General features: G+C 40.8%; 1 protein-coding gene across 2 annotated transcripts in view; it reads right to left on the bottom strand.

The window, feature by feature from the left end:
* Nucleotides 1–25,105, bottom strand: part of WASHC5 (WASH complex subunit 5) — a 56,482-nt gene that overhangs the window by 16,457 nt on the left and 14,920 nt on the right. For both annotated transcript variants that reach the window (XM_052651511.1, XM_052651512.1), the window contains exons 9-19: nt 23,212–23,383; nt 19,869–19,996; nt 18,399–18,528; nt 14,547–14,659; nt 13,059–13,225; nt 12,906–12,981; nt 11,542–11,652; nt 7,180–7,320; nt 6,109–6,189; nt 1,848–1,949; nt 787–966 (exon numbers count right to left, since the gene is read on the bottom strand). In XM_052651511.1, coding sequence (XP_052507471.1) covers nt 787–966; nt 1,848–1,949; nt 6,109–6,189; nt 7,180–7,320; nt 11,542–11,652; nt 12,906–12,981; nt 13,059–13,225; nt 14,547–14,659; nt 18,399–18,528; nt 19,869–19,996; nt 23,212–23,383 — 1,401 coding nt within the window. The remainder of the gene's footprint in view (nt 1–786; nt 967–1,847; nt 1,950–6,108; nt 6,190–7,179; nt 7,321–11,541; nt 11,653–12,905; nt 12,982–13,058; nt 13,226–14,546; nt 14,660–18,398; nt 18,529–19,868; nt 19,997–23,211; nt 23,384–25,105) is intronic.

The following is a 25,105-nucleotide window of genomic DNA, read 5'->3' as shown; positions in this document are numbered from 1 at the left end:
ATCTTTTGAAAATGTCACCTGAATCATGTCAGTTCCCTAATTAAAAACCTGTGAGTGACTCCTTGTTAATTACTAAGATCGGTCTTCTCAGCTGTGACACTTAAGAATGTGGTGCTCAAATAATCCAACAGAAAATAGGCAAAGGACTTGACATTTCTCCAAAGAAGATATAACCTGGTCGATAAGCACGTGAAAAGATGCTCAACATCATTGGTCATGATGGAAATGCAAATCAAAACCACAATGAAATAGCATTCAGACTCACTAGGATGGTTGTAATCAAAAAGAAAAAAAGAGAAAATTAACAAGTGTTGGCAAGGATGTGGAAACCTAGAACCCTCAGACACTGCTGGTGGGAACGAACAAATGGTGCAGGCTCTGTGGGAAACAGCTTGGTGGTTTGCAAGTTAAATGCAGAACTACTAAATGAGCCAGCATTTAGGTATACACTCTTGGGAATATACTCTGACCCAACCTAGATGAGCTCCTAAGTCTTTGGAACTCCTGAGTACCTGGTTTACAATGACTATACCAGATGGTTTCATTCTGTAGCCACGTAATTAAGTCTGCTTTCTCCTAAGGACAGTAAACTTGGAGAGGTCAGGGGTCACAGAAACCTTTCTGCAACCCTCACAGCTCCCGAAGTTATTCTGAAGGCATTTGTGACTCTGCAGTGGTTACGGAATTTTAGTAATTATTTAAACAAACTTTGCTGTTGGCATTTCTGAGGTTTGGGGCATGTCAGAAGTGATATATAGTCAAGAATATTAAAATCTGTTTAGATACCTTTGTTCTTAAGAAGTTATTACACTCTTGTTCCACATTGTAATTTATGATACGAGATACTTCTTCCTGCCAGATCTTCAGACCATAAATGTTGACATAGTCCTGAATATATTCAAAAGAACGATGGAATCCATCCATGGTAGCTCCCAGCTCTTTCAGCTTGGGCATCAGTTCACTCGGCTGTGTGAAAGAAGAAGCAGAAAGCTGTTAGACTGGCACCGTCTGTTAACCGCCGATGCTGACATGAGACTGTCAAGGAAATCCCAGTGAGAGGCCACCGTGACAGCTGAAGACAGCTCTGGAAATACTTATTCCTGCCTCATTGAGAGTGGGTGGTGATTTATGCCAGGCATCCAATAAAGAATTTATTTCATTCATTTGGGAAGAAAGCCTCATATAAAAGAATATAAAAAATGAGTATCAGTGATTTCTCTCATCATCTGACGACTCTAATCTTAATTTTAAATTGAATTTACTGATGTGATTTCAGATGTAAATTTCAGGCCTGCTCTTTCTCTCTTGAGAAAAATGATTATATTCTCTAGAATATGATCAAGCAAAAGAAAAAAATTACAGCCTTTGTAGTTCCAGTCTGCTTTAGGCTTAACAAATTCTTTTCACTACGAGAAGGAACCTGGAATCATAAACATCAGTTTAATTCTTAAACTTGAAGTGAAGGAAAGGGCTGATTTTAAAAAGGGTTTTCTTATAATATGAATGCTTATAAGATAGGATCAAGGGTGGGATGAGGTGGGAGGTAGGAGGGAGGTTGAACAGGGAGGGGACGTATGTCTGTCTATGGCTGATTTACGTTGATGTTTAGAAACCAACAGAATTCTGTAAAGCAATTATCCTTCAATTAAATAAATTAATAAAAAACCCCACCAAAATAAAAAAAAAAAGATAGGATCAGAAAGCACATCAGGTGATTGTACTGAACATGATACAGCAGATATATGTTAGATAGGAAGAAAGGTCTTGTTCCTGTTCAAAATGACATTCTAGAACATTCTGCAAGCTGAGTCAAGGGCAAGGACAGACTCATTCTGCTGATCGGGTACCTTGGCTCGGGGGTTGAAGATCAAACCCCTATGAAGGGCAAAAGCAACACGCTTAACCAGTTCCTTCCTGATTCCATCTTCCAGCAGTTGTTTTGGATCCACCTAAATGCAAATTGAAAAGCATTAAATGTCAGTGAGGAAAAGCTCAGCCTAGGAGAAACACAGAGGAAAGACAGTCTCCAGAATCTGTAGGGGAGCACTTCCCTACCTCAATCCTAAATGATTAGGGTTTTTTCCCCCCTTTCCTGCCCCTCTTTGATCTTGTACAGCTCGGACAGAATTATTGAAACCTGTTACCTTGGTAGGACTTAGTTTATCTCAGCAACATTCATGATAATTTTACATGTCATTTCAAAGATGGTGGGTATGGAAAGTTTTAAATCGCCTCACATTTTGATCATTTCCTTAAAAGTGCCTTTTCTTATCACCAGGAGGAGACAGTGGACTGAATGGCTTGCACTGGAATTTAGTGCCCATCTCTCATCTGGAAGTTATCTAAGGGCATCTATAATCATACGGGCAAAGTCACTTGGGGCTGGGCCTCTGCAGATTCAACAATTCTTTTTTCTTTCAGTATTTTCAGGATGCTGTTTGTAATTAGAGAGATAAAATAGGAAAGAAATCTGCTATTTAACTCTATAGCTTATTTTGCTGATTCTTTTTTTCTATAATGAGAAAGCTTTTGTTATTCCCTAAAAGTCTGTCAAATCTATAAAACATGAAATAGTTTTAATAGTCCTGTGAATTCTCTAACACGTTTCTTTTAATTTGTCAAGACTTATTATTTTAAAAAGTCATAAGGAAAATTGATGGGTTCCATCTGGATTTGATGATATTTAAACTTTAAGGAGGATAACTGGAATGAAAAAGTTCCTGAAAATACAGAAGCCAGAGGAACTTGCTGAACTACAGTGTGATCAGGCAGTCATTGAAAGCCAGACCGAGGAGAAACAACAGGTCAAGACCTAGAATTCTTCAACAGACAAACTGTAAGGAAAGAAAGGAATGAAGGAGGAATCTGAGGAGTAAATCAGTCTTAAAAGACATACATTTTTTAAAAATGGGCAAATCTGAACTAAAGTGTCTACAGATTTACTTTTGGGTAATAAAACTACAAACAGAGAGACTGGGATTAGGTCAGGGCCCACAAGGAGGATCCTGGGGTGGGAGCTGGCTCAACTGTATCTCTGGGCTTGAGAGGTGGTGAGAGTGAGTGGTCTTTATCTCACACTAACCCATCAAGCTACACAACTGTCTCTATAGCGTTTGGCATCTATGCTGTATTTCATAAGAAACGGGTAAATTATAAACAAATACAGTCAATGAAAACAAATTCAAGCAGGTACAATGAAATTTTCAATGAAAACAGCCCTTATAAAAACAGGTTTCATGAAAAAGAGTTCAATGTTTTCATGAATCTCATGGTCTTAAAAGGCCCTTCCCATTCTCCCCAGACTTCCACCAACCAACCTGCGGAGTGCTCACAGGGAAAGACCCTGTCACACAGCTCCTTCCTTGCATTCTGTCTACCTCCTGTGGTTAACAGCAGTTAAGAGTTTTCACATGGGTCCCCCAGGCCCTCCTCTATTAATTTAGATATGTATTTGTTCTTAAATACACTCATTAAAAAATCTAAACGGTCACGCGGTAGTTCTATGTCTGGCGTTCTACGGAATCTCCACCGTGTTCTCCATGGTGGCTGTGCAGTCTACGCATCTGCAGGGGAGCAATGGAGAGGCAGACGTGGAGGGCAGACCTGGGGACAGTGCAGGAAGGAGGGGTGGGATGAATGGAGAGAACATTCTGGAAACATACACCTTACCATACGTAAAACAGCAAGAAGGAATTAGCTGTGTGACACCAGGAGCTCAACCCATGGCTCTGTGACAACCTAAGGGGGTGGGAGATGGGAAGGGGGTTCAGAAGGGAGGGGACAGATGTACACCTGTGACTGATTCGTGTTGATGTATGGCAGAAACCAACACAATATTGTAAAGCAATTATCCTCCAAGGAAAAAAACGTCTAAATGGGATAAAAATATTGGGTTGGCCAAAAAGTTCATCTGGACCAATCTAGTCCTAGGATTTATCTGTAAGAGGTTATGAAAAATCTGAATGAAATTTTTGGTCAATCCAATATGAACATATATATACATGTTGTTCTACCATTGCGTTTCCACTCTACATTTTGGACATTTCTTGGTGGTAAGTTACTTTTGAATGGCAGGAAAGTAATCCACAGTGTGACTGCACCATCATATATTCAGCCATTCTTTCCCTCATAAAATGCGTAGGCTATTTCTATTACTTTGGCTACATCTAACAATGGACATTATATGTGCATCTGTGTATATCTCACTTGTTTTAACTCATATTTACTGAAATGAATTAAAACTCTTTGAAAGGGTTTGAAATAGATCCACAGCATTCAAAGATTACAGATTACTGAAGGCCATGGGATCCCACATAAAGCCCTGAGCTGTTGAACTGGCAGAGACAATGTAAGCTTAAAGGATGTCAAGATGACATTCCCTTTGCACTTATTGGTACTTCCCTGGTGACTCAGATGATAAAGAATCTGCCTGTAATGCGGGAGACCTGGGTTCGACCCTTGAGGAACGCAACCCAGTCCAGTATTCTTACCTGGCAAATCCCATGGACAGAGGAACCTGGCGGACTACAGCCCATAGGGCTGCAAAGAGTCCGACATGACTGAGCAACTAACACTAACATACTTGCGCTTATTAAGTGAAAGATTCCGGTAAGAGATTTACATTAATTTTTCTTAAGCAGTCCTTCCCTTGATAATTATTGCTAATTACTAGGTTGTATTACATCCAACTAGTCACTTTGTATTTAACCTGGTCCTAGGATGTATCATCACATAAAGATGAGTGAGAAGCGATAACTTGTCTGTGTACTCTCTGAATATCAACTGACTTAAACTGGCATCAGGCCTAAATCAAGTTTAATAGAGTCTAATAATACTATAGGGCTAGAATGGTATTTCTTTACTACATTTCTAGAAACAACATAGTAAAGTTCTATTTCTATTTAGGTTCATTTCCTATATTTTCTTGGATTTCATTAACACAAATGTTATATCCAGCAATTCAATGAAGATTCTTTAGAAAATTGGAAATGTTAAGATTCTATTGACGTCAGATAAATGGAAAAATAAATAAGAGCACCACGAACTGAGTGGGTGCATCACTAGTCATCTTAGGATTACAAATTATAATAAAACAGCAATGATATACCACTTTAGACCTGTCTGGAGAACAAAAATTAGGAAGCGGATCATGGCTAGTGTTGGCCAAAATGGGGATAGATACACAGGAAACAAGTCATGTGAGGAGGCAACCTGGTTGTACTGAGACAAATTAAGTACAAATGTGCCCTAAGACTCTGACCCACTCCTGGATTTCAGCACAATTCTTGCACAGGCCTACGTGGGGACACGTTCAGAGATGCTCATCTAGACACTGCTGATGATATCAGGAAGCACAGGTATGAAAATGAGCAGCATCTGTGCCCTGGGGAACAGCTAAGTAAAATGTGGAATTCTCTGCAGCAGGAAGAAGTAACCAACCATCTCACTACAACATAAATAAATCCTGAAAGCAATAACTAGTGAGAAATGTTAGAAAAAGAATGAGGCTTTGTAGCAGAATATGATTTAGAGAAATCAAAAATGTGCACACATAAAATACTACTACTTGCTAAAAATAAGGAGACTTGCATATTTATGGACAGAAATCAAACAGAGTGGGTGCTGTGGGGTCTGGGGGTGGGAATCAGGAGAAGAGAAAGAAAAAAAGAAGAGAGGAGCTTGCATATACTGGTGACGGCAATGGCCTATGATCAGAGGTTTACCATGATCTCAGCTCTCTGCACCTGGGGTGCGGCATAAAAACATTAAAGAGAAAGAAAGGTTGCAGGCAAGGAGGAAAGAGACAGTAAGTGATCAAGTAAGCAAGCTTCTTTGCTTAAGGGAATTGAATTATTCTTTTGTTATTACAAAAATTCAATAAAATTTTTTTTCTTAGTGTTTAGGAATTCCTGGGTGTTATGAAAAATGAGGATAATAATGCTTTCTCCTTCTCTGTTCGTAAGTGACTAAAATGAAAATCAAACACTGTATGTGAGATAGTGAGGGGCATAAGATGATGACAGTACCCCCACAGGATAAACTCCGCCAAAATCCAAATGACAGAGAGGCTTACTATGAGGCCACAGAGACCAGCATTAAGACCATTACCTTGATGATGCCAACTAAAGTTGTCTTCATCATTAAGATGCCTTCAGTAAAAATGGAAATAGCATGAGTAAGCTTGGCAACCTTCAACAAAGAAAAAGAGGTTAATGAAGCACTTCTCATAAAAGACCCATCACTTCTATGGGAAGCTAAAATAACTGGTAATAGTTCTGAAAGGGCAAAGCCAAGAGAACAAGCATGTAGCTTGAAGGCACCTGCGTGTACATGTCCTGGTCAGAAATAAGGCTCTGTGGTGTTGACCACTGTCAGACCTACCGGGTGACTGAGTCAGAAGATGTTCAATCATTCTTTACCCTTTGATCAATCACTTCCCCTTCTTTGGGCCTCAGTATTTCACACATGAGATGAAAGCAGTACTCAGTGATATAGATGATACCTTCCAAAATCAAAGGGCTCATGGAGACACAGAAAAGGTAATCTCCCTTTTACTGCAGTCCACATTCTTTTCAAACAATGCTGGGAGGCACTGAAAAGATTGACTGAGGCTATATTCTTGAGTTAGAATCAATGTGCAAATTCTGAGCTTGATGATCTCAATGCCTAATGAAACTTCTGGAGTTGTGTCAAAGGATGTGAAACTGATGCTGGTTATCACATTTTCAAATTTTACTTGATTTTATTTTTCAGGTCTCTAAGTTTAGGGAGAAAGAAAAGCAGAGGCATTTGGGAGGAACTACTTCTGAGACTGCTTAATTGTGGAATGGCCTTAAATATCTGCCTGTTTGAAGTGGTTTATGGAATATGGATTACTTTGTTCATGGAATATGGATTATTTTGAACCACTGAGTCATGAACCAAGACCATTCAAAAGAAAAGTGACCAACTGAGTTCCACTCCCTCTGAGAACATTCAGGCAGGTGGGCCCCTGAATGATACCAGGACACTGTAAAGATGAAGGTAAGCTTGCACTAAAATAACAAAACCTGGTTACCACTGAGCGAGTAGAAAAATAAATCAGAACTGATCCGGGGGTCTTGGGGATACGCAGAGTTATGCTATTTCATGGTTTGGGGGGTTAAACATCAAAAGGCAGATGTTAAAGGGACACACCACCTCATATCGCGGGCCGAGCTGAGCGTAGTCCCTCAGCTTGTCTTTGTCCAGCCGGGTGGGCACTTCAATGATATCGTGAGTCTGAAGCTTTATGATCTTTAGAAGGGAAGTAAACATGCTTTCTGGAATAATCTGCAACACCTTTAGTGAAAGGGAAAAGAGGGAAAACAAGTGAACCTCCTATTTTCTCTTCCTTAGTTTGACAGATGGCAGGACAACAGTAAAAAGGGTGTCCATTTATTAATCTGCAGGAAAGGGTGCTGGGGGGCTCTCACAAGCATTCTTTTAGTAACTGCTCCCAGCCACAGGGCTACGTTCCTTCAAACACAAATTGCTCACAGATTATGAGTGGGAAAAAGTTAAAAATCATACTTCAGGTGTTTGGAACAGCTCTGATATTGGCCTGGACTTAGGAAAACTTCATAATCAGATACAGACCTTGGAACACTCTCGTTTGGATTTTACTGCTGCTGGAGCCACTGATGACTTTTTCCATACCTTCTCTAACTTTATTTCTGGAAAAAAACAATCTGTCTAATGTCTTCAGTTATGGTGCTGTTGGTGCTCTAATCTTACTTCTTTTAATCATTCTTCCTTGTATTGTCAAGATTCTTCGGCAGAGCATTCAGAAGCTCTCGACTGAGTTGCACCTGATTATTTTAAAAAAACGAAAAAGGGGGAAATGGCGGGAGCCAGCGTGAGGAACTCCGCCCATGGCAAAGGTCATGAGGAAGGAGGCTTGGCATACTCAAAGGCGTGATCAAGCCTCAGGAAACTCCCTGTTCCCGAGTATCTACCCCAAAACCAGAGTCTGTTTTATGCTTTCACCTACACCTCTGACTTTACGGGGGGCTCTCCTCCATAATCATTTCTCTCGGAGAAGGAGTAAGCATGCAGCTCCAAGGCAATAAAAATTCCTGGGCATGACAAGAGTGTTTCAGCTTACGGACTCCTCTGAAGGTTATTTAGCCCGCCTGTATAGGTTCGTCTGGCCACATGTGATTGTTTACAGCTTCCCAACCTGAGAGGCACGAGATGTTTTAGACTTCAGTTCAGTTGAGTTCAGTCGCTCAGTCGTGTCCGACTCTTTGCGACCCCATGAATCGCAGCATGCCAGGCCTCCCTGTCCATCACCATCTCCCAGAGTTCACTCAGACTCACGTCCATTGAGTCAGTGATGCCATCCAGCCATCTCATTCTCAGTCGTCCCCTTCTCCTCCTGCCCCCAATCCCTCCCAGCATCAGAGTCTTTTCCAATGAGTCAACTCTTCTCATGAGGTGGCCAAAGTACTGGAGTTTCAGCTTCAGCATCATTCCTTCCAAAGAAATCCCAGGGTTGATCTCCTTCAGAATGGACTGGTTGGATCTCTTTGCAGTCCAAGGGACTCTCAAGAGTCTTCTCCAACACCACAGTTCAAAAGCATCAATTCTTCGGCGCTCAGCCTTCTTCACAGTCCAACTCTCACATCGGTACATGATCACAGGAAAAACCATAGCCTTGACTAGACGGACCTTAGTCGGCAAAGTAATGTCTCTGCTTTTGAATATGCTATCTAGGTTGGTCATAACTTTTCCTCCAAGGAGTAAGCATCTTTTAATTTCATGGCTGCAATCACCATCTGCAGTTTTTTTGGAGCCCCCAAAAATGAAGTGACACTGTTTCCCCATCTATTTCCCATGAAGTGATGGGACCGGATGCCATGATCTTCGTTTTCTGAATGTTGAGCTTTAAGCCAACTTTTTTGCTCTCCTCTTTCACTTTCATCAAGAGGTTTTTTAGCTCCTCTTCACTTTCTGCCATAAGGGTGGTGTCATCTGCATATCTGAGGTGACTGATATTTCTCCCGGCAATCTTCATTCCAGCTTGTGCCTCTTCCAGTCCAGCGTTTCTCATGATGTACTCTGCATAGAAGCTAAATAAGCAGGGTGACAATATACAGCCTTGACATACTCCTTTTCCTATTTGGAACCAGTCTGTTGTTCCATGTCCAGTTCTAACTGTTGCTTCATGACCTGCATACAGATTTCTCAAGAGGCAGGTCAGGTGGTCTGGTATTCCCATCTCTTTCAGAATTTTCCACAGTTTATTGTGATCCACACAGTCAAAGCCTTTGGCATAGTTAATAAAGCAGAAATAGGTGTTTTTCTGGAACTCTCTTGCTTTTTCCATGATCCAGCAGATGCTGGCAATTTGATCTCTGGTTCCTCTGCCTTTTCTAAAACCAGCTTGAACATCAGGGAGTTCACGGTTCACGTATTGCTGAAGCCTGGCTTGGAGAATTTTGAGCATTACTTTACTAGCATGTGAGATGAGTGCAATTGTGAGGTAGGTTGAGCATTCTTGGAATTCCCTTTCTTTGGGATTGGAATGAAAATTGACCTTTTCCAGTCCTGTGGCCACTGCTGAGTTTTCCAATTTTGCTGGTATATTGAGTGCAGCACTTTCACAGCACCATCTTTCAGGATTTGAAACAGCTCAACTGGAATTCCATCACCTCCACTGGCTTTGTCCGTAGTGATGCTTTCCAAGGCCCACCTGACTTCACTTTTCAAGATGTCTGGCTCTAGATTAGTGATCACACCATCATGATTATCTGGGTCGTGAAGATCTTTCTCGTACAGTTCTTCCGTGTATTCTTGCCACCTCTTCGGGCAAATTCTTTTGGAGAGTTGGAAATTATTAGTATAGTGGGTTGGTTAGGAATTATATTGGTGAAGGGTTTTTTCATTTGTTGTGCCAATAGTTGCTGCTAATTCCCTGCCCTGGGTGTGACAAGGGATTTCTCAGGTCAAACCTCTCTGCTGACAGACTAGCTTGTGTGACAAGATTATCCATACTCCTGCCACTATGCACATGATTGTTTATTACCTCTCAACCATAAATAGCACAGAGAGTTTTGGAGTATTTTGAGAGTCTTAATTAGCATAGGGCTTTTCTCATTGTTGAGTCAATGATTGCCGCCAGGCCTCCATATCCTTAGGCACCTGGGAATATATTAATCAATGTATTCGGAATATAGAAAAGGAAATATAGTATTTTTTAAGGTTAGCAATACTAGACTTTTTGAGTTAATGAATTTTCTCTTCTGTAATAGATCACTGTACTTTGTTATAAATCACTGTGTCCTTGCTATGTAAAAATGTAAATTTATCACTATCTTAAGACTAAATAGATCTTAAGGGGAACACTGGTGAAAGGATTTTCATTTGTTAGGTTGATGTTTGCTGCTAAATCTCCATGTTCCCTGCCCTTATAATGAATATAACTAGCATATAGGAGAAATAAGTATTAACCTTTAAGCATATAGGAGAAATAAGTATTAACCTTTAAGATTAATCATGTTAACCTTGGGTTAAATAAATTCCTCTCTTGATTGTAACTCACTACACCCTCATCCTATAGGAATGCAACTTTATTTGGAGGGTGGTGCCTGGTTTAAGAAAAAAAACCCTTGGAAGACATAAGTTTTTTTGGTTATCAGAAAGAAAGGATCATAAAATGTCAGCAGGTCTCATGGCCAGAAGATGATTTAAAATCCCTAAGATCTTTTTATGTGAAGCACCTGATTTTGATAAGATCAGGACTGCTGACCCCCGCGTGACTCTGTATTCATCCCTATGTGTAACAAAAGGTATATAAGCAAACCCCAAAATAAAGAAATGGGATCAGTTTTTGGAAAGACTGATTCCCCCATGTTGTTTCTTTCTTGCTCCCCGTTTTTCTGGCTGAATTCCCATCTGGAGCATGGATGCTATTCCATGTAAACCAAGTTATTCAGCCTCTTTTTCTCCACTGATTTTCCTACTACACTATCCATTTCTAATCTCTCTGTATTCGAATCACCCTGGATCCACCGGGGCTGGACCCCAGCAAGATAAAGCTAAGTCTCCTAGAAATGCTGTGAAAGATGTATCACTCCCACATTATAAATTTTTCAAAAGCTGAGATTCAGAGATGTTAAGTAACATGGCGGTAGAGCCCTCAGCTAGTACATGACACAGGACAATTTTGAATCCAGGCCTGTGTGGCTCGGCTACTGCTGCTGCTAAGTGGCTTCAGTCGTGTCCAACTCTGTGTGACCCCAGAGATGGCAGCCCATAAGGTCCCCCGTCCCTGGGATTCTCCAGGCAAGAACACTGGAGTGGGTTGCCATTTCCTTCTCCAGTGCATGAAAGTGAAAAGTGAAAGTGAAGTCGCTCAGTCATGTCTGACTCTTAGCGACCCCAAGGACTGCAGCCTACCAGGCTCCTCCGTCCGTGGGATTTTCCAGGCAAGAGTACTGGAGCGGGGTGCCATTGCCTGTATTTAAAACAGCAGTTAGTTTGCCATTAAAATAAGTATCACCTTGATGCATTTCTTACCTTTCTCACATAGGACACCAATTCACCAGAATAATATTGAGACACGCTGAGAAGGTCAGGGCTATTTGCTTGATTAATACGGAGAAGGGGCAGGTCAAGGGCAGAGGCAAGCTGGAAGGAAAATAAGACACCACTGTTGTGTTCTCTGTTTCAAAAAGGCCTAGAAATCTCTTTCTTGAAGCAGTAACATACAACGAAGCTCCTAGGCTTTGCTCAAAAGACAGCAACAATGACTAAACTTCATCAGTTCACAGTTTCTGACAAGGATATTATGTAAAATGATAGGTATCTGCTACGGCAGCGGCTCTCAAGTTGTGGTCGCTGGACCAGCAGCATCAGCATCACCTGAGATCTTGTTAGAGACGCTGATTCTCAAGCCTCACATAGGTATATACTTCATCAGAAGCTCCGGGGGTGGGGCCCAGCAATCTGGGCTGTGACACGTCTTCCAGGTGATTATCCTACATGCTCAAGTTTGAGCCACTGAACTACAGAAGGCAGCTACTTCTCTATGGAGACCGGACATTCTGATTGATGGATTACACATTGAGTCTAATCTAAGATGACATGGCTTGTAAGAAGTGCCATTATTTGATGCACTGCTCAAAAAAACAACAACAAAAAAACACCACATGCTGACAACTAAATTATGATATGCCATCATCTACAACCCATCTCAGTCACAGAAATGTTAAAATATGAAAGTGCCTCTCAGACTTAATATATATGGTAATTTCATCAGAAGACATTGAGTAAATTATTTGTTCATTTATCACTAAACGAAATTACCTAGAGAGAAGGGTCAATCCATGCCTGTTTTGTTCACCATTATTACCTAATCTTTTTATTTTTAATTTTATTTCTTGGCTGAACCATGTGCCATGTGAGATCTTAGTTCCCTGACCAGGGATTGAACCCATGTCCCCTGCATTGGAAGCTTGGAGTCTTAACCACTGAATCACCAAGGAAGTCCCCTTCCCTAATCTTTAGAGGAGATCTTAGAATATAGCAGAAGCTCAACAAGAATTTTAAGTGAGGAAGTAAAAGGATTTTATTCATGTCTAGGGAATAAAGGATGTACATTTTTTAGTATCTCAGTAAAACTAATAAAAAATCAATTTCATTAAAAACAATTTTTGTAAGACATCCCAACATCTATTTTGAATTTAAACTTTATTTCTAACATCTTTTGCCAACTACACTCTCATGAAAAATTTGCTGAAAGCTTTCAGTCTATAAAAATACTTAAAATTGTCCAACTTTCTGAAAGAATGAGATCTTGGACTGAATGAATGAATGAGGTAAAAATGAAGGTCAACGCTTGCTCAGAAACTGCCCATGTGATCTTCCTGCTCCTTGCTTACCTTGAGGAACGTGGCTCTGAGCTTAGTGACCATGGATGGGCTCACCCTTATGCTCTCCTGCATGATAGCCGTGAAACTGCGAAAAGACACCAGTGGTAAGATGGCGCTCACAGTGGCTCCCACCAGGGACCGGCGTCAGGCTGCCCACATTACCTGTCAATCAACTGCCAAGCAAAAGAAAGGTCCCCGATGATCTGCATTGTGATCAGGACCTCCTCTTTGATGTTAATGGTTCGGATCATTTGGTGGAGAAACTTGCGCGTATCAGCAAGAAACTGACACACTTGCAGATTTGATTCAAGCTGGTGAAATTCTTGAACCTGAGGTGCATAAACACACTGGATTTTAAACTTCTGAACGGCCTGCATGGTGCTCATTGTTCTTTGAAAACACTTCAAATAAAGCACACTACTTAACTAACATTCTTGGCAAAATTTTAATTTCAAAATATAATTTCAGAAATGTACAAGCCAAGTCAGAAAACAATACATGTATTTCTAGAATTAAAAAATGTTCCGTTATTTCTTATTCTGTACATATATAACAGAATAAGCAAATACTCCCAGTTTCCACTTCTGTATCAATAAACATATATTGGAAAATTCTAATTCTGCAGATTTGCTGGCTTGCTAAAAAAACAAAATAAGTCATGCCACAACCAAGGAGTGGGCAGTTGTTCATTTTTAAGTTCTTTTGATGAACTTTAATAAATAATGATTCCACAGTGTTCTGACATTTTAAAGTGTATAATTCAATGGGCATGGGCTACATGCCAAAAGAAATAATGCAAAAGAGAAAAAGCACCCAGATTTATAACATTGTTTATAGTTGTACTATCGACTAGAAAATCCAAAAACAACCGAAATAGAAACAGCACAAGTGAGCAATTGTTCTGGAATGGTTATGGAAACTGGCATGCTAACAGTGGAGCATTATACTGTGCTGCCGTAATAGTGGCCAGCCTAAAACCCTTGCAAAAATAAGAAAGAGCTTATAAGAAAAGGATGAATGCATACATATCACTTGGACAGGGTTCTAGGTGAGGATGGATGATTTTTGTTTTTAGATAATAAGAGTATATGCTTATTGTTCTGATGCTTTTGTTTATTTTCCTGGTTAAAGATACAAGTTTTAAGAGTGTGGAAGTAAGATCCTCTTTTGACAATCATTCTTCAGTAGATAAAAAACAAACTTTTCTTTTCCAGAAAAGAAAACACATTATTTTTAAGCATATGATCATTATACAACTATTTTTATTTTTCTGTATCTTCTTCTAGCTTTTCCCCCAAGGCACACATTTTTTACAAACCTAAAAATGGTGCATATAATGGAAATTTGCTTTTGCTTTCACCTCCTTATCATAGTTTTCCCAATGTCTCTATATTGTCTTCATGATTAGTTTTTCAAGACTACATACATGTTTCTGCAAGTTGAAATATCATAAATTTCACTACCATTCTCTTTATTATTATCATTTAGTTATTTCCCCAATTTTAGGGCACTGTATACAACAGTGAACATATTCACTTACACTGCTTTTACTTCTGATGAAACAGTCTCTTAAATATGTTTCCAGGACTGCTGTGTAGGTCAAACATATGGTTCATGATCCAAGAACTGTCATTTAAAGACCTTCCTTACCTCTTCCAAAGCCTGTATTAGCTGCACAGTTTTTCTGCCCGCGGCGGTAGAATCATCATAATTTAGTGATAATATTTGTTTCGAAATCTCTCTGAACCAAGCTTGAAGATTTTCTATTAATATAGAAACAAGAAAAGACTACTGAAATCCCAGAACAACCGTAGCAGTGGCTATGGCTTTAATCATCTTTCCCAAGTCCAGTTCTTACAAAGCTTTCACTATGTATCTATCAACTGTTCTCAGGAATTCTCCAAATTCTAACAACAAAAATGCCTGAGGCATGTGACCTAGTAAAAGCGATGAAACTTTCTACACAGAGTTTATAACACCTGGCAGAAAGGGTACATGTAAACTGATGTGTGCAAAGATGGCAGTGGGGGAGGGGAGGAGTCGGGGAGGAACTTCAGGATTTTCACAGAGCTGGGAGCATGGGTGAAGGTCTGCAGGGGCAGAGCGGGGAGAGGGATTAACTGTCCCTAGATGAAGAGACGGATACAGCAGAAACTTTGGGGCAAAAGGGCAATGGCACATTTTGGAGGGCAAAGTGGGACCAACGTGTAGGAGAGTGACGTGTGAGTGGTGAGCTGTGGGGAGTCTGAATGGATTAGGGGGTGCCATTTGCACTCACAAACCAGTTGGCATTTCTTAAGGCAGAGATGGTGAGTACTGTTAATATGCTCTGAGACCCTCAGTGTATCAGACAAGGGTTTAAGCTTCGTTTCATCTTACCTTCACAAAAATCTATCGAGTGGAATTAAAAGCCATTTCTCAGATAAGAATGCCGATACCTGGAGATATTAAGAGTCTCTGTGGCTTAGAGTCACTTAATGAAATAGCCAGGGTATGCAAACTGTTCAGAGTCAAAGCCTTTGCTCTTCTCACCTCACCAAGTTAAAAAAGCTGAAGGTTTTTTGTGGGTCATCAATGGGATAATTTCACTTCAATAAAAGCACTTAAAAGCTTATAATCTAAGTTATTTTAAGAACTGACATCTGGGTTCCCTGGTTGCTCAGTAGTTAAGGATCCACCTGCCAATGCTGGAGATGTGGGTTTGACCCTTGATCCGCGAGGATCCCACATACTGAGCAACTAAGCCCATGTGCCACAAATACTAGAGCGTAGCCTCCACTTGCCAAATTAGAGAAAAGCATGAGCAGCAATGAAGACCCAGCATAGTCAAAAATAAGTACATAAAAGTATTAAAAAAAAAAAATTTGACATAGAGTGGGAGGGAGGTCACAGAGGGAGGGGATATAGGGACACACATAGCTGATTCACTTTGTTGCACAGCATAAACACAACACTGTAAAGAAATTACACTCTAATAAAAAAACTGACATGAAGAAAACTAGCTGCAATTTTAAACTTTTTTTTTTGTAGGACCAAAGGACAGCTATGCTATGAAGAAAGTACAAAGAATTTGGAGTCTGAGGTGATGGTTGAGATCCAGGCTTTGTATCTTTGTTAATTTTGGCTAGTGATTACTTTTTAAAGCTTTGGTCTCTGTATACATAAAATAAGGATAAAGATGTTTATCTCACAGGGTTGTAAGGATCAAACAAGAAGTATTTGTGAAAGTACTTCCTAAACTGAAATATGCTATATAGCCAGAAAAAGTACAGTATATTGTTTTGAAAGATCTTTGAAACAATGCTTGTATTTGTAAGAACCTGCAGCCATGAAATTAAAAGATGCTTACTGCTTGGAAGGAAAGTTATGACGAACCTAGATAGCATATTGAAAAGCAAAGACATTACTTTGCCAACAAAGGTCCATCAAGGCTATGGTTTTTCCAGTGGTTATGTATGGATGTGAGAGTTGGACTGTGAAGAAAGCTTAGTGCCGAAGAATTGATGCTTTTGAACTGTGGTGTTGGAGAAGACTCTTGAGAGTCCCTTGGACTGCAAGGAGATCCAACCAGTCCATTCTAACGGAGATCAGTCCTGGGTGTTCTTTGGAAGGACTGATGCTAAAGCTGAAACTCCAATACTTTGGCCACCTCATGTGAAGAGTTGACTCATTGGAAAAGACTCTGATGCTGGGAGGGATTGAGGGCAGGAGGAGAAGGGGATGACAGAGGATGAGATGGCTGGATGGCATCACCAACTCAATGGACATAAGTTTGAGTGAACTCCAGGAGTTAGTGATGGACAGGGAGGCCTGGCGTGCTGCAATTCATGGGGTCGCAAAAAGTCGGGCACGACTGAGTGACTGAACTGAAAAGAGACTAGAATAGAGATAAATGTGCCTGATTTTAGACAACTTATCTGGTTAGATTGGTACCAGAGGTTCTTTGTTTTTTTAAGATACAGTATGGTGATCTGTGAAACCTGTTGCCAATTTATATCATATCATCAAAAACTGGCCAACTTTTTTCAATAGGAGGGAATAACTTTCATGATCTTCTCAGGAGGCTACTTCTCCCAAGAAAATTAATAAGCGCTAACACAGATGATATCTAAGAGTCTTGTGTTCCAGTCCTGATTGGGTCTTCTTCACTGACACACCTGCCATCTAGTGGCACAAGAGGGGACCTGCAGACTGCTTTGAAACAACTGCGTGTGTGAATTCAGTTGCTCAGTCTTCATGACACCATGGACTGTAGCCTGCTAGGCTCCTCTGTCCATAAAGTTTTTCAGGGAAGAATACTGGAGTCAGTTGCCATTTCCTGCTTCTTGGGATCTTCCTGACGGAGGGACTGAAGCCAGGTCTCCTGCACTGCAGGCAGATTCTTTACCATCTGAGTCACCAGGGAAGCTTCAGTAGGAATAACAACATAATTTGGAAATATATTTTGGATTGACCATTCAGCATCAAATAAATCAACAAGAGCCAAATACAGTAATCACAAGTTTATACTGACTATGAATAGCAGAGTTACATTTTTTAATAAAAACCTATACTATTAACCAATTCTACTGTATAATTAACTTTTTCAGAAATAAATTTGACAGTTAAAACAAATATCAAGGCTAAGAAAAAATAGTTTGTCACCTTAAAACTCAGAATGGTCTTTAAGGGGCAATTTGAAAGGATCCTATCTATACAAAAGTTTGAAGTGATAGCACAATTTTCCTATAGGTATAATTTTCTAAAAAAGCAAGATCAAAATTGTCAAAGTTAAACCTAAGCTGTGGCTATGTTGGGCTTCTCAGGTGGTGCAATGGTAAAGAACCCACCTGCCAATGCAGGAGACAGGTTCAATCCCTGAGTCAGGAAGATCCCCTGGAGTAGGAAATGGCAACCCGTTCCAGTATTCTTTCCTGGAAAATCCCATGGACCGAGGAGCCTGGCAGGCTACAGTCCATGGGGCTGCAAAGACTGAGGGAATGAGACAGACACACACAGACACACACACACACAGACATGTTGTTTCAAAACAGTCTGCAGGTCCCCTGTTGTGCCACTAGATGGCAAGTGTGTCAGTGAAGAAGAAGCAAACAGGATTGGCACACAAGACTCCTAGGTATCATCTATTTAGTGGTTATTAATATTCTTGGGAGAAGTATCCTTCTGAGAGGATGATGAAAGTTATTACCTCCCCCAATGCAAATAAAATGACACACTAAAGGCACTAGCTTTGTATACTGTGGTGGTAGGTGGAGGATTATGACTCTGAGCCCCAGTTTAGCCCCCAATTTCTTATATCATATGTAAGAAACCTGAAGTTGAGAGAGAATATGAGATTTCCCAAGGGAGCACCAGGCTAGAGCAGCCAAAACTAAACTTCTGATCTTCATCAACAACACCCCAGCACACAGTAACATCACAATAATGACTTTTTACTCTGCTGGTTTCTAATAAACTGTGTACACATTTCAAATACACTGATGTTTCCTCTCCAGCAATTACCATTTTTCTCCACTCTGGTTAGAGGTTTGACTCCTGAAAAGACATCAGCAAGCTCCATCATCCGCTCTGAGCCCTCCTTCTTGTAATGCTCCCATTTGGCCTGCTTTTCTGAAAGCATTTGCTTGAACATCTATTGAAGAGACAGACGAGATTTACTGATTTTAAGAGAAAAATCCAGCTTAGGTAGTTTACTAAGAAAGCCTGAGTCAAACCCAGTTTATTATAAAAATAGGTACCTAAAATCAACATCATTCTGATGCATTCTTAAGCATCAATACTTTAACACAAATTGGGGGGTAAAAAAGCTAGACCATCTCTCAGATGGTGGCTCTCAGACTAATTAAGGCAAAGTGAGTGTTGGTTCTGAATGAGCTTCAAGGTCTGCAGCTAGTTCCAGAGGCCACCTGATCCAAACCCCCAAAGTTTCTGTAGAACCTGGACACCCCCAGGTGTCTGCCATTCTTATCATGCCCATGTGCTGTGCTTAGTCGCTCAGTCGTGTCTAACCGTTTGCAACCCCATGAGCTGTAGCCCATCAGGCCCCTCTGATTCTCCAGGTAAGAATACTCGAGTGGATTGCCGCGCCCTCCTCCAGGGGATCTTCATAACCCAGGGATCAAACCCAGGTCTCCTGTATTGCAGGCAGATTCTTTACCATCTGAGCCACCAGGGAAGCCCAATTATGCCCATGGAGCCTTTTTAAGGAGTAAAACCAGCACAGAATTTCCTTTTGTGAACTCAAATCCCTTAAAGTCCTTAGGTCAAGTTTGTTTAAATGCAAACTACCACCTTATTTAGGCCTTTCCAATAGGTTTTCATGGCTTTTAAGATGAAGACGACTATCCTGCAAGGCCCAGCACCGGCTGGCTCCTGCCCACCTGTCAACCTCACTTCCTAACACCTTTCTGTTGTGTTCTCCCCGCTCCAGCCAGCTGATCTTTCAGGCCTGAACTGGCCAGGCTCTCCCTTCCCTGAGGGGACTGAGACAGAGTCTGTCTTCCCTGTGCAATGGTCTCCATCATGCTCCCCATCTCTGTCTTAGCTAACTCTGGCAGGTCCCTTTCTCAACGTCCTTCAAAAGCTCCTGCTGCCCTTCTCAGGGAAGTCATGAAAGCTAGGACAGGATCCTTTCTTTTAGGTGGAGAACTATGTTCCTCTCCTTTAGAGCTTACACCTCAGCTTTTATTTACATTTTCATTTGTGTAATTCTCTGTTTACTATCCACATTCCTCATTAGACCATAACCTCCATAATCTGGGGCATTTTTTCCCCATCACTGTATCCCTAAATAACAGTAGAGACTAAATGCCTGTTAAATGTTTAATCTCATCCTTTGAATATAAGAATTATCTCAGACAGCTAGAATCTTTAGCTTGAATCAAAGACACAGGTACAAAAATCCTAATTGCTAAAAAAAAAAAATTAAGCATTAAGAAAAGATTTTGGTGGTTACTTATTCAGTATTTTTACCTCTTTGAGTATAAACTCAAATTGTGCAGTATCCAACAGCAATTGAAAGAGGATCTTGGGATTGTACCTCGAGTCTGTTAGAATCTGGTCCTTGATTTGACGAAGGCGTTTGTTGTTTGGGTCACAGGCTAGACATGTGGAGAAAAGAGTTTCCAATTTACTAAATGTGTAGAAAATACCTATAATAAGTAAGATGGATTCTGAAATACTTTCATTTCCCTTCTTTTAAGCATTTAAAAAGTAATAAGAAAAATGCATATCAATGATGGATGGTAAAATAAATTGTATCTATGCTAGAGGAAGTACAATTGAACTGCTAAATATAACGTTGAATCTGACATAGAATGTCATTGTGATATACTGTTGAATGAAAAAGAGCAAAGTGAGAACAGTGTTTCCAAAGTTTGTAAGTATCCTGTGGTTGGTTATCGACTGTCTGTGGGTCAGTGCTTTCGGCACTAATGATGGGTCGAGCCTTTTGGCACTATTTCCTAAGTAAGTGGCCTCCTTGTGTCCTGTCTGTTTGAAGTTGCTTGTGTTGGGCACTGATCTCTGCCATTCAGCTATGGACAGGCGTGCAGAAAAGATTTAACACAGCAGGCCTGAGACTGCCATCTTCAAAAAGGCCTGTTTGCAAGGTTGGCTCTTGGCTGGCATTTGGGAATTTGGATTTTGGAAGGGTTCCCACCATTCTGAGAACTGATAAGAATGGCCCACCATGCTTTAACTCTTTGTACAAACATGTGCTTCATGATGTGCACCTGCTTTCCTTCTGGGAGTCTGGTATGTTGGTACCTGCCACGTAGAGGCTATCTTAAGAAGCACCCCCTGCCCTCAACAAAAACCATGGACACAGTTTCTAATGGGCTTCCCTGGTTTACATTTACTCATGCTGTCACAACTCATTGCGAGGGGAACCAAATGGACCCTGTGTGACTCCACTTGGAGAGAACTCTTAAGAGCTTGTGCCTCGTTTCCTCTATACTTCACCCCAGGCACCTCTGCCCTGTGCCGATTGTGCTATCTTTCTGCTGTTGCAAATCATAGCCATAAGTACATATGCTGAGCCTAGTAAAGCATGGAACTTGGGACGTTCTTGGGGACCAGTGACACAACAAGAGGAGTAGGGTCACCACACAGAGATGTGGCGCTTTCAAACCAAAAGAACCAGGCCTGACACCATTCTCATGCTCTTTGTAAAGGCATGACTGATACTCAAAGCCTTCTGGATTATCCACCACCTAGACCTGGAGAGTGTATGGTTACTAAGCTAAGGTCACAAAATTAGGCGGTGATTGACCGAGGCATAAGTCACCAGATGTTTTGATTTTCTGGTCAGTGTATCAGTTGCCAAGATAAATCATTTCAAATAAAATAAACATGTTTAAAAATATATAGAATAAAAAACTATGCTATTTGCTGAAACTGATTTATGGGGTCAATTATTTATGCAAGAAAGGAAAAGAAAAAATAGGATAAGGCAAAATATTTACACATAAAAGCTACTCAGACTGCAAATAAAGTCAAAATAAAGTTCATAGCCATTACGGTACCAGGTCCCTCACAGTTGCTCTAGTATCACCATGCTTGTTCAGGCTTTCTGAGCCCTCCTGCCGGCATCTTAGCATGTCCGGCATGTACAGAATGACCACACTTTACAAGCACATATCACGGGTGTTTTTGGTGCTTCAGTTATGGTGAAGCTTGAGCAAGGTTATTTTATATACTGATTTCCAAGTTACTCCATCAAAAAGAGACTCATGACAACCTGGAGAAGGGCTCAGTTTTCATGGGAAACTGCAGAGTTCTGATTTACCAAGCATTCTCCAGAAGCCCCTAGGAAGAAATATATTGGAACTGATGACATTGATCAACAGAGACCGTTTTTCAGCTTCAGGTTTGCCTAACTTAAAAAACAAAAATGAAACAGGAAAAAAAACAAAACAAAACAACCCAACCTGTAATGAGTTCCATTTGTTTTTATATAAATTCTAATTCAACACGAAATCTGATATTAATTTCCTTTCATTTTTGGAAGGGAACATCACTGTGCATTAACAATTAGCTCCAGCAGGTTAACAGGAGGGAATATGAGAAACACGCCTTCCTTTTTGCATACCATGACCAAAACAGCATAAAAGCTAAATAAGCAGTTACTTTTCCCACATATGACTCACAACCAGATAGGCAAATCATTTGTTTCTGGTAAATTCTGAGCTTGTGCAATCAGATCAGATAATTGCCAGCTCAGAAATGGAAAACAGATGTGGCTGAAGATAAAAGCATAGAACTCTGGCAAGCTGAGCTGGTACCTGGCAAGGGCACAAATCCAGGAGACCACTGGCTTCAAGAACACAGGCACGGCTATTAGGCAGTCATCCGGAAGACAAAGAGGAGGCTGAGTCACTCACTAGAAACCCACAGTTGGCTTTATGATGGGATAAAGTGAGGGCTTGAGTTGTTTACATGCTTCTGAATGTAAGACTTATGGTAAAGAAGATTATAAGCTGAGTCAATGTAGTAAAATTCTCAAATTAGGACAGGATTTTAAGTAAAACATAAACTTGACTAGTTAAAGATTAGTCCATGAGATGATTCAAAACTTTAGCCCTGATATTCATGCTGTGATTAAACGGTAAATCGAGAGAGGTCTAGGCCAAGAAGCAAAATGATGAAAAACAAAAATAAAACTGGAAAGCATGTTAAGCCACTAAATTTGTTACAGCAGCAATAAGAAGCACATACAAGGGCCAGGCCAGCACCTAAGAGCCAAATGTGTAAAACAGACAGTTGGTGGGATCTGAGTCCAGAGTCCAGAACAGGAGAGAAACATTGCTTGGGGTGGAGGAAGGCTCTTCACGGAAGGCAGGAGCTGACCAGCCCTTGGTACGATTTCACAGTAAAAAGCAGAAAAAATTCTAGACTGGAGAAGCGACCAAAGAAAGGACAGAGGGAAGGACAGAAAAATGTGGGCCCACTTTGCTGAGGAACTGGCTAGATCAGGGTGCTTAATTAAGATAGATAGGTGGGAAGGCTTTATTCTACCTGTATCCACAGCTAAACTTTTTCACGGGTAGACATCTGATCTTCCCAGTCTGACCAGTGACGAGCTCCTCAAGCCCGGGAAGTAGGTGTCCTCATACTTCTAAGCACCTAACAGGATCTGGCACAGGGGCTGTTCAGGTGGGCCACTGCTTTGACCAAGCTGACGCAAGAATGACCATTTTACAAAAGCAACTTGATTCCCATTCAAGGGCTAAACCATTTGGCATCACGCGGCAGATCAGGGTTTGGTACGCCTATATACAGAGCGACACACATGGTCACGCCCTTTGTGTGTTACCAGAGTCCGCCGTATGAAGCATCAGCCAGCGGATGGCGACGTTCCCATCTCTCAGGCAGTTCAGAAGCCTCGGGATGTTGTCCAGAACCAGCTCCTCCCTCAAGTAACCTTCTTTCAGGAACTGCTGCACTTGTGCGTGCACCCTTTCTCTGACAGTAGCGTATCTGCTTGCCTGTGAAAAGGAAAAGAAAACTTGAATAACATTTCAAAGAAAGAATCACCTTGAAAGTGACTCATATTCAAATGAATCCCTGGATAAATAATAACATTCCTATATGAGATAAAAAACATACAGGCTCCAAAATCACTGCAGATGGTAACTGCAGCCATGAAATTAAAAGGCACTTGCTCCTTGGAAGAAAAGCTATGACCAACCTAGACAGTGTATTAAAAAGCAGAGACACCACTTTGCCAACAAAGGTTCATCTAGTTAAAACTATGGTTTTTCCAGTAGTCATGTATGGATGTGAGAGCTGGACCATAAAGAAGGCTGAGCGCCAAAGAATTGATACTTCTGAACTGTGGTATTGGAGAAGATCCTTGAGAGTCCCGTGGACAGCAAGGAGATCAAGCCAATCAATCCTACAGGAAATCAATCCTGAATATTCATTGGAAGGACTGATGCTGAAAATGAAGCTCTAATACTTTTGGCCACCTGATGTGAAGAGCTGACTCATTAGAAAAGACCTTGATGCTGGGAAAGATTGAAGGCAGAAGGGGATGACAGAGGACGAGGTGATTGGATGGCATCACTGACTCAATGTACATGAGTCTGAGCAAGCTCTGGTAATAGTGAAGGACAGGGAAGCCTGGTGTGCTGTAGTCCATGGGGTTGCAAAGAGTAGGACATGACTGAGTGACTGAACAACAACAAAGGCAAGTGGTTTATTGAACATCTGGGGTTTATTTTTTTTAAACTTGTTTTTATTTGGCTGCACTGGGTCTTATTTATGGCACGCTCCAGCGTGGGGCAAGCGGGATCTAGTTCCGAGACCAGGCCTCCGATATTGGGAGTCACCAGGACCACCAGGAAAGTCCCTTTCAGCCATTTTTGGAAAAAGCCCTGGACTTAGAATTGAGAGGCAAACATCCAGAAATACTGGTGTGACTTTGGATTTAACCTCTGAATATTGGGTTCTTCAAATGTAAATTGGAAAACTGGAACATTTTTTTCCTGCCGTTGCTTCTCTTGGATGTAAAGAGACACAAAGGCAGAAGCTAAATTGCTGTTCTACCTATTATTATTGAAACACTCAAAAGATGAGTCTGTACACACAAGAGCTTAATAAAATACACCTCAGAGCATCAAAATTGACCAGCCTTGTGTGGAAATCTGGTCACTCTGCTTTCCTAAAGCAAGAGTTGAATGGCAAACACCATCAACCTAGTCAGGTTAGTTTAAAATAAGCACAAGATGTGTCATTAGAAGCCTCTTTAGAACTTGCAATGTCACGGGTGAGAAGATGCGATTTTGGAAAGGATTTTTAGTCATGAAAAATTAATGCTCTGAGGCCAGAAAGCATGGAAGCGCCACTTTCTCTAATATATTTCTGGGAAATATGCCCCAATTGAAATTATTCTGTGCATTATTTATGGAATTCGATTTGTATGAATAAAACATGCTGAAGTTCCTGGAGTCAGTGTCATTCTATCCACACTTGGAAACTCAAAAACTCAGACAGCCAGGTTGAGGAAGATCATCACTGTTGAGAAGTATCAAGTATGTGCCCCAAGAAAAATATTTTGATTCTTCTGTTTACTTAGGTATTTCCTTCTGCCTTGGTTCCCATCAGAGAGACAGAATGTAGCCATTTCAAATTTAAGGAGATAACTGTCTTTATTTTGGTCTTGGTGCTTACTTTACACACCAGAAATGATGAGTGTAAATTACAGT

Source organism: Budorcas taxicolor, chromosome 14 (assembly GCF_023091745.1).
Source record: "Budorcas taxicolor isolate Tak-1 chromosome 14, Takin1.1, whole genome shotgun sequence".
In the NCBI taxonomy this organism is placed as follows: Eukaryota; Metazoa; Chordata; class Mammalia; order Artiodactyla; family Bovidae; genus Budorcas; species Budorcas taxicolor.
The sequence above is the reverse complement of the archived record's forward strand: the minus strand, read 5'-3'. Positions and strand labels throughout refer to the sequence as shown.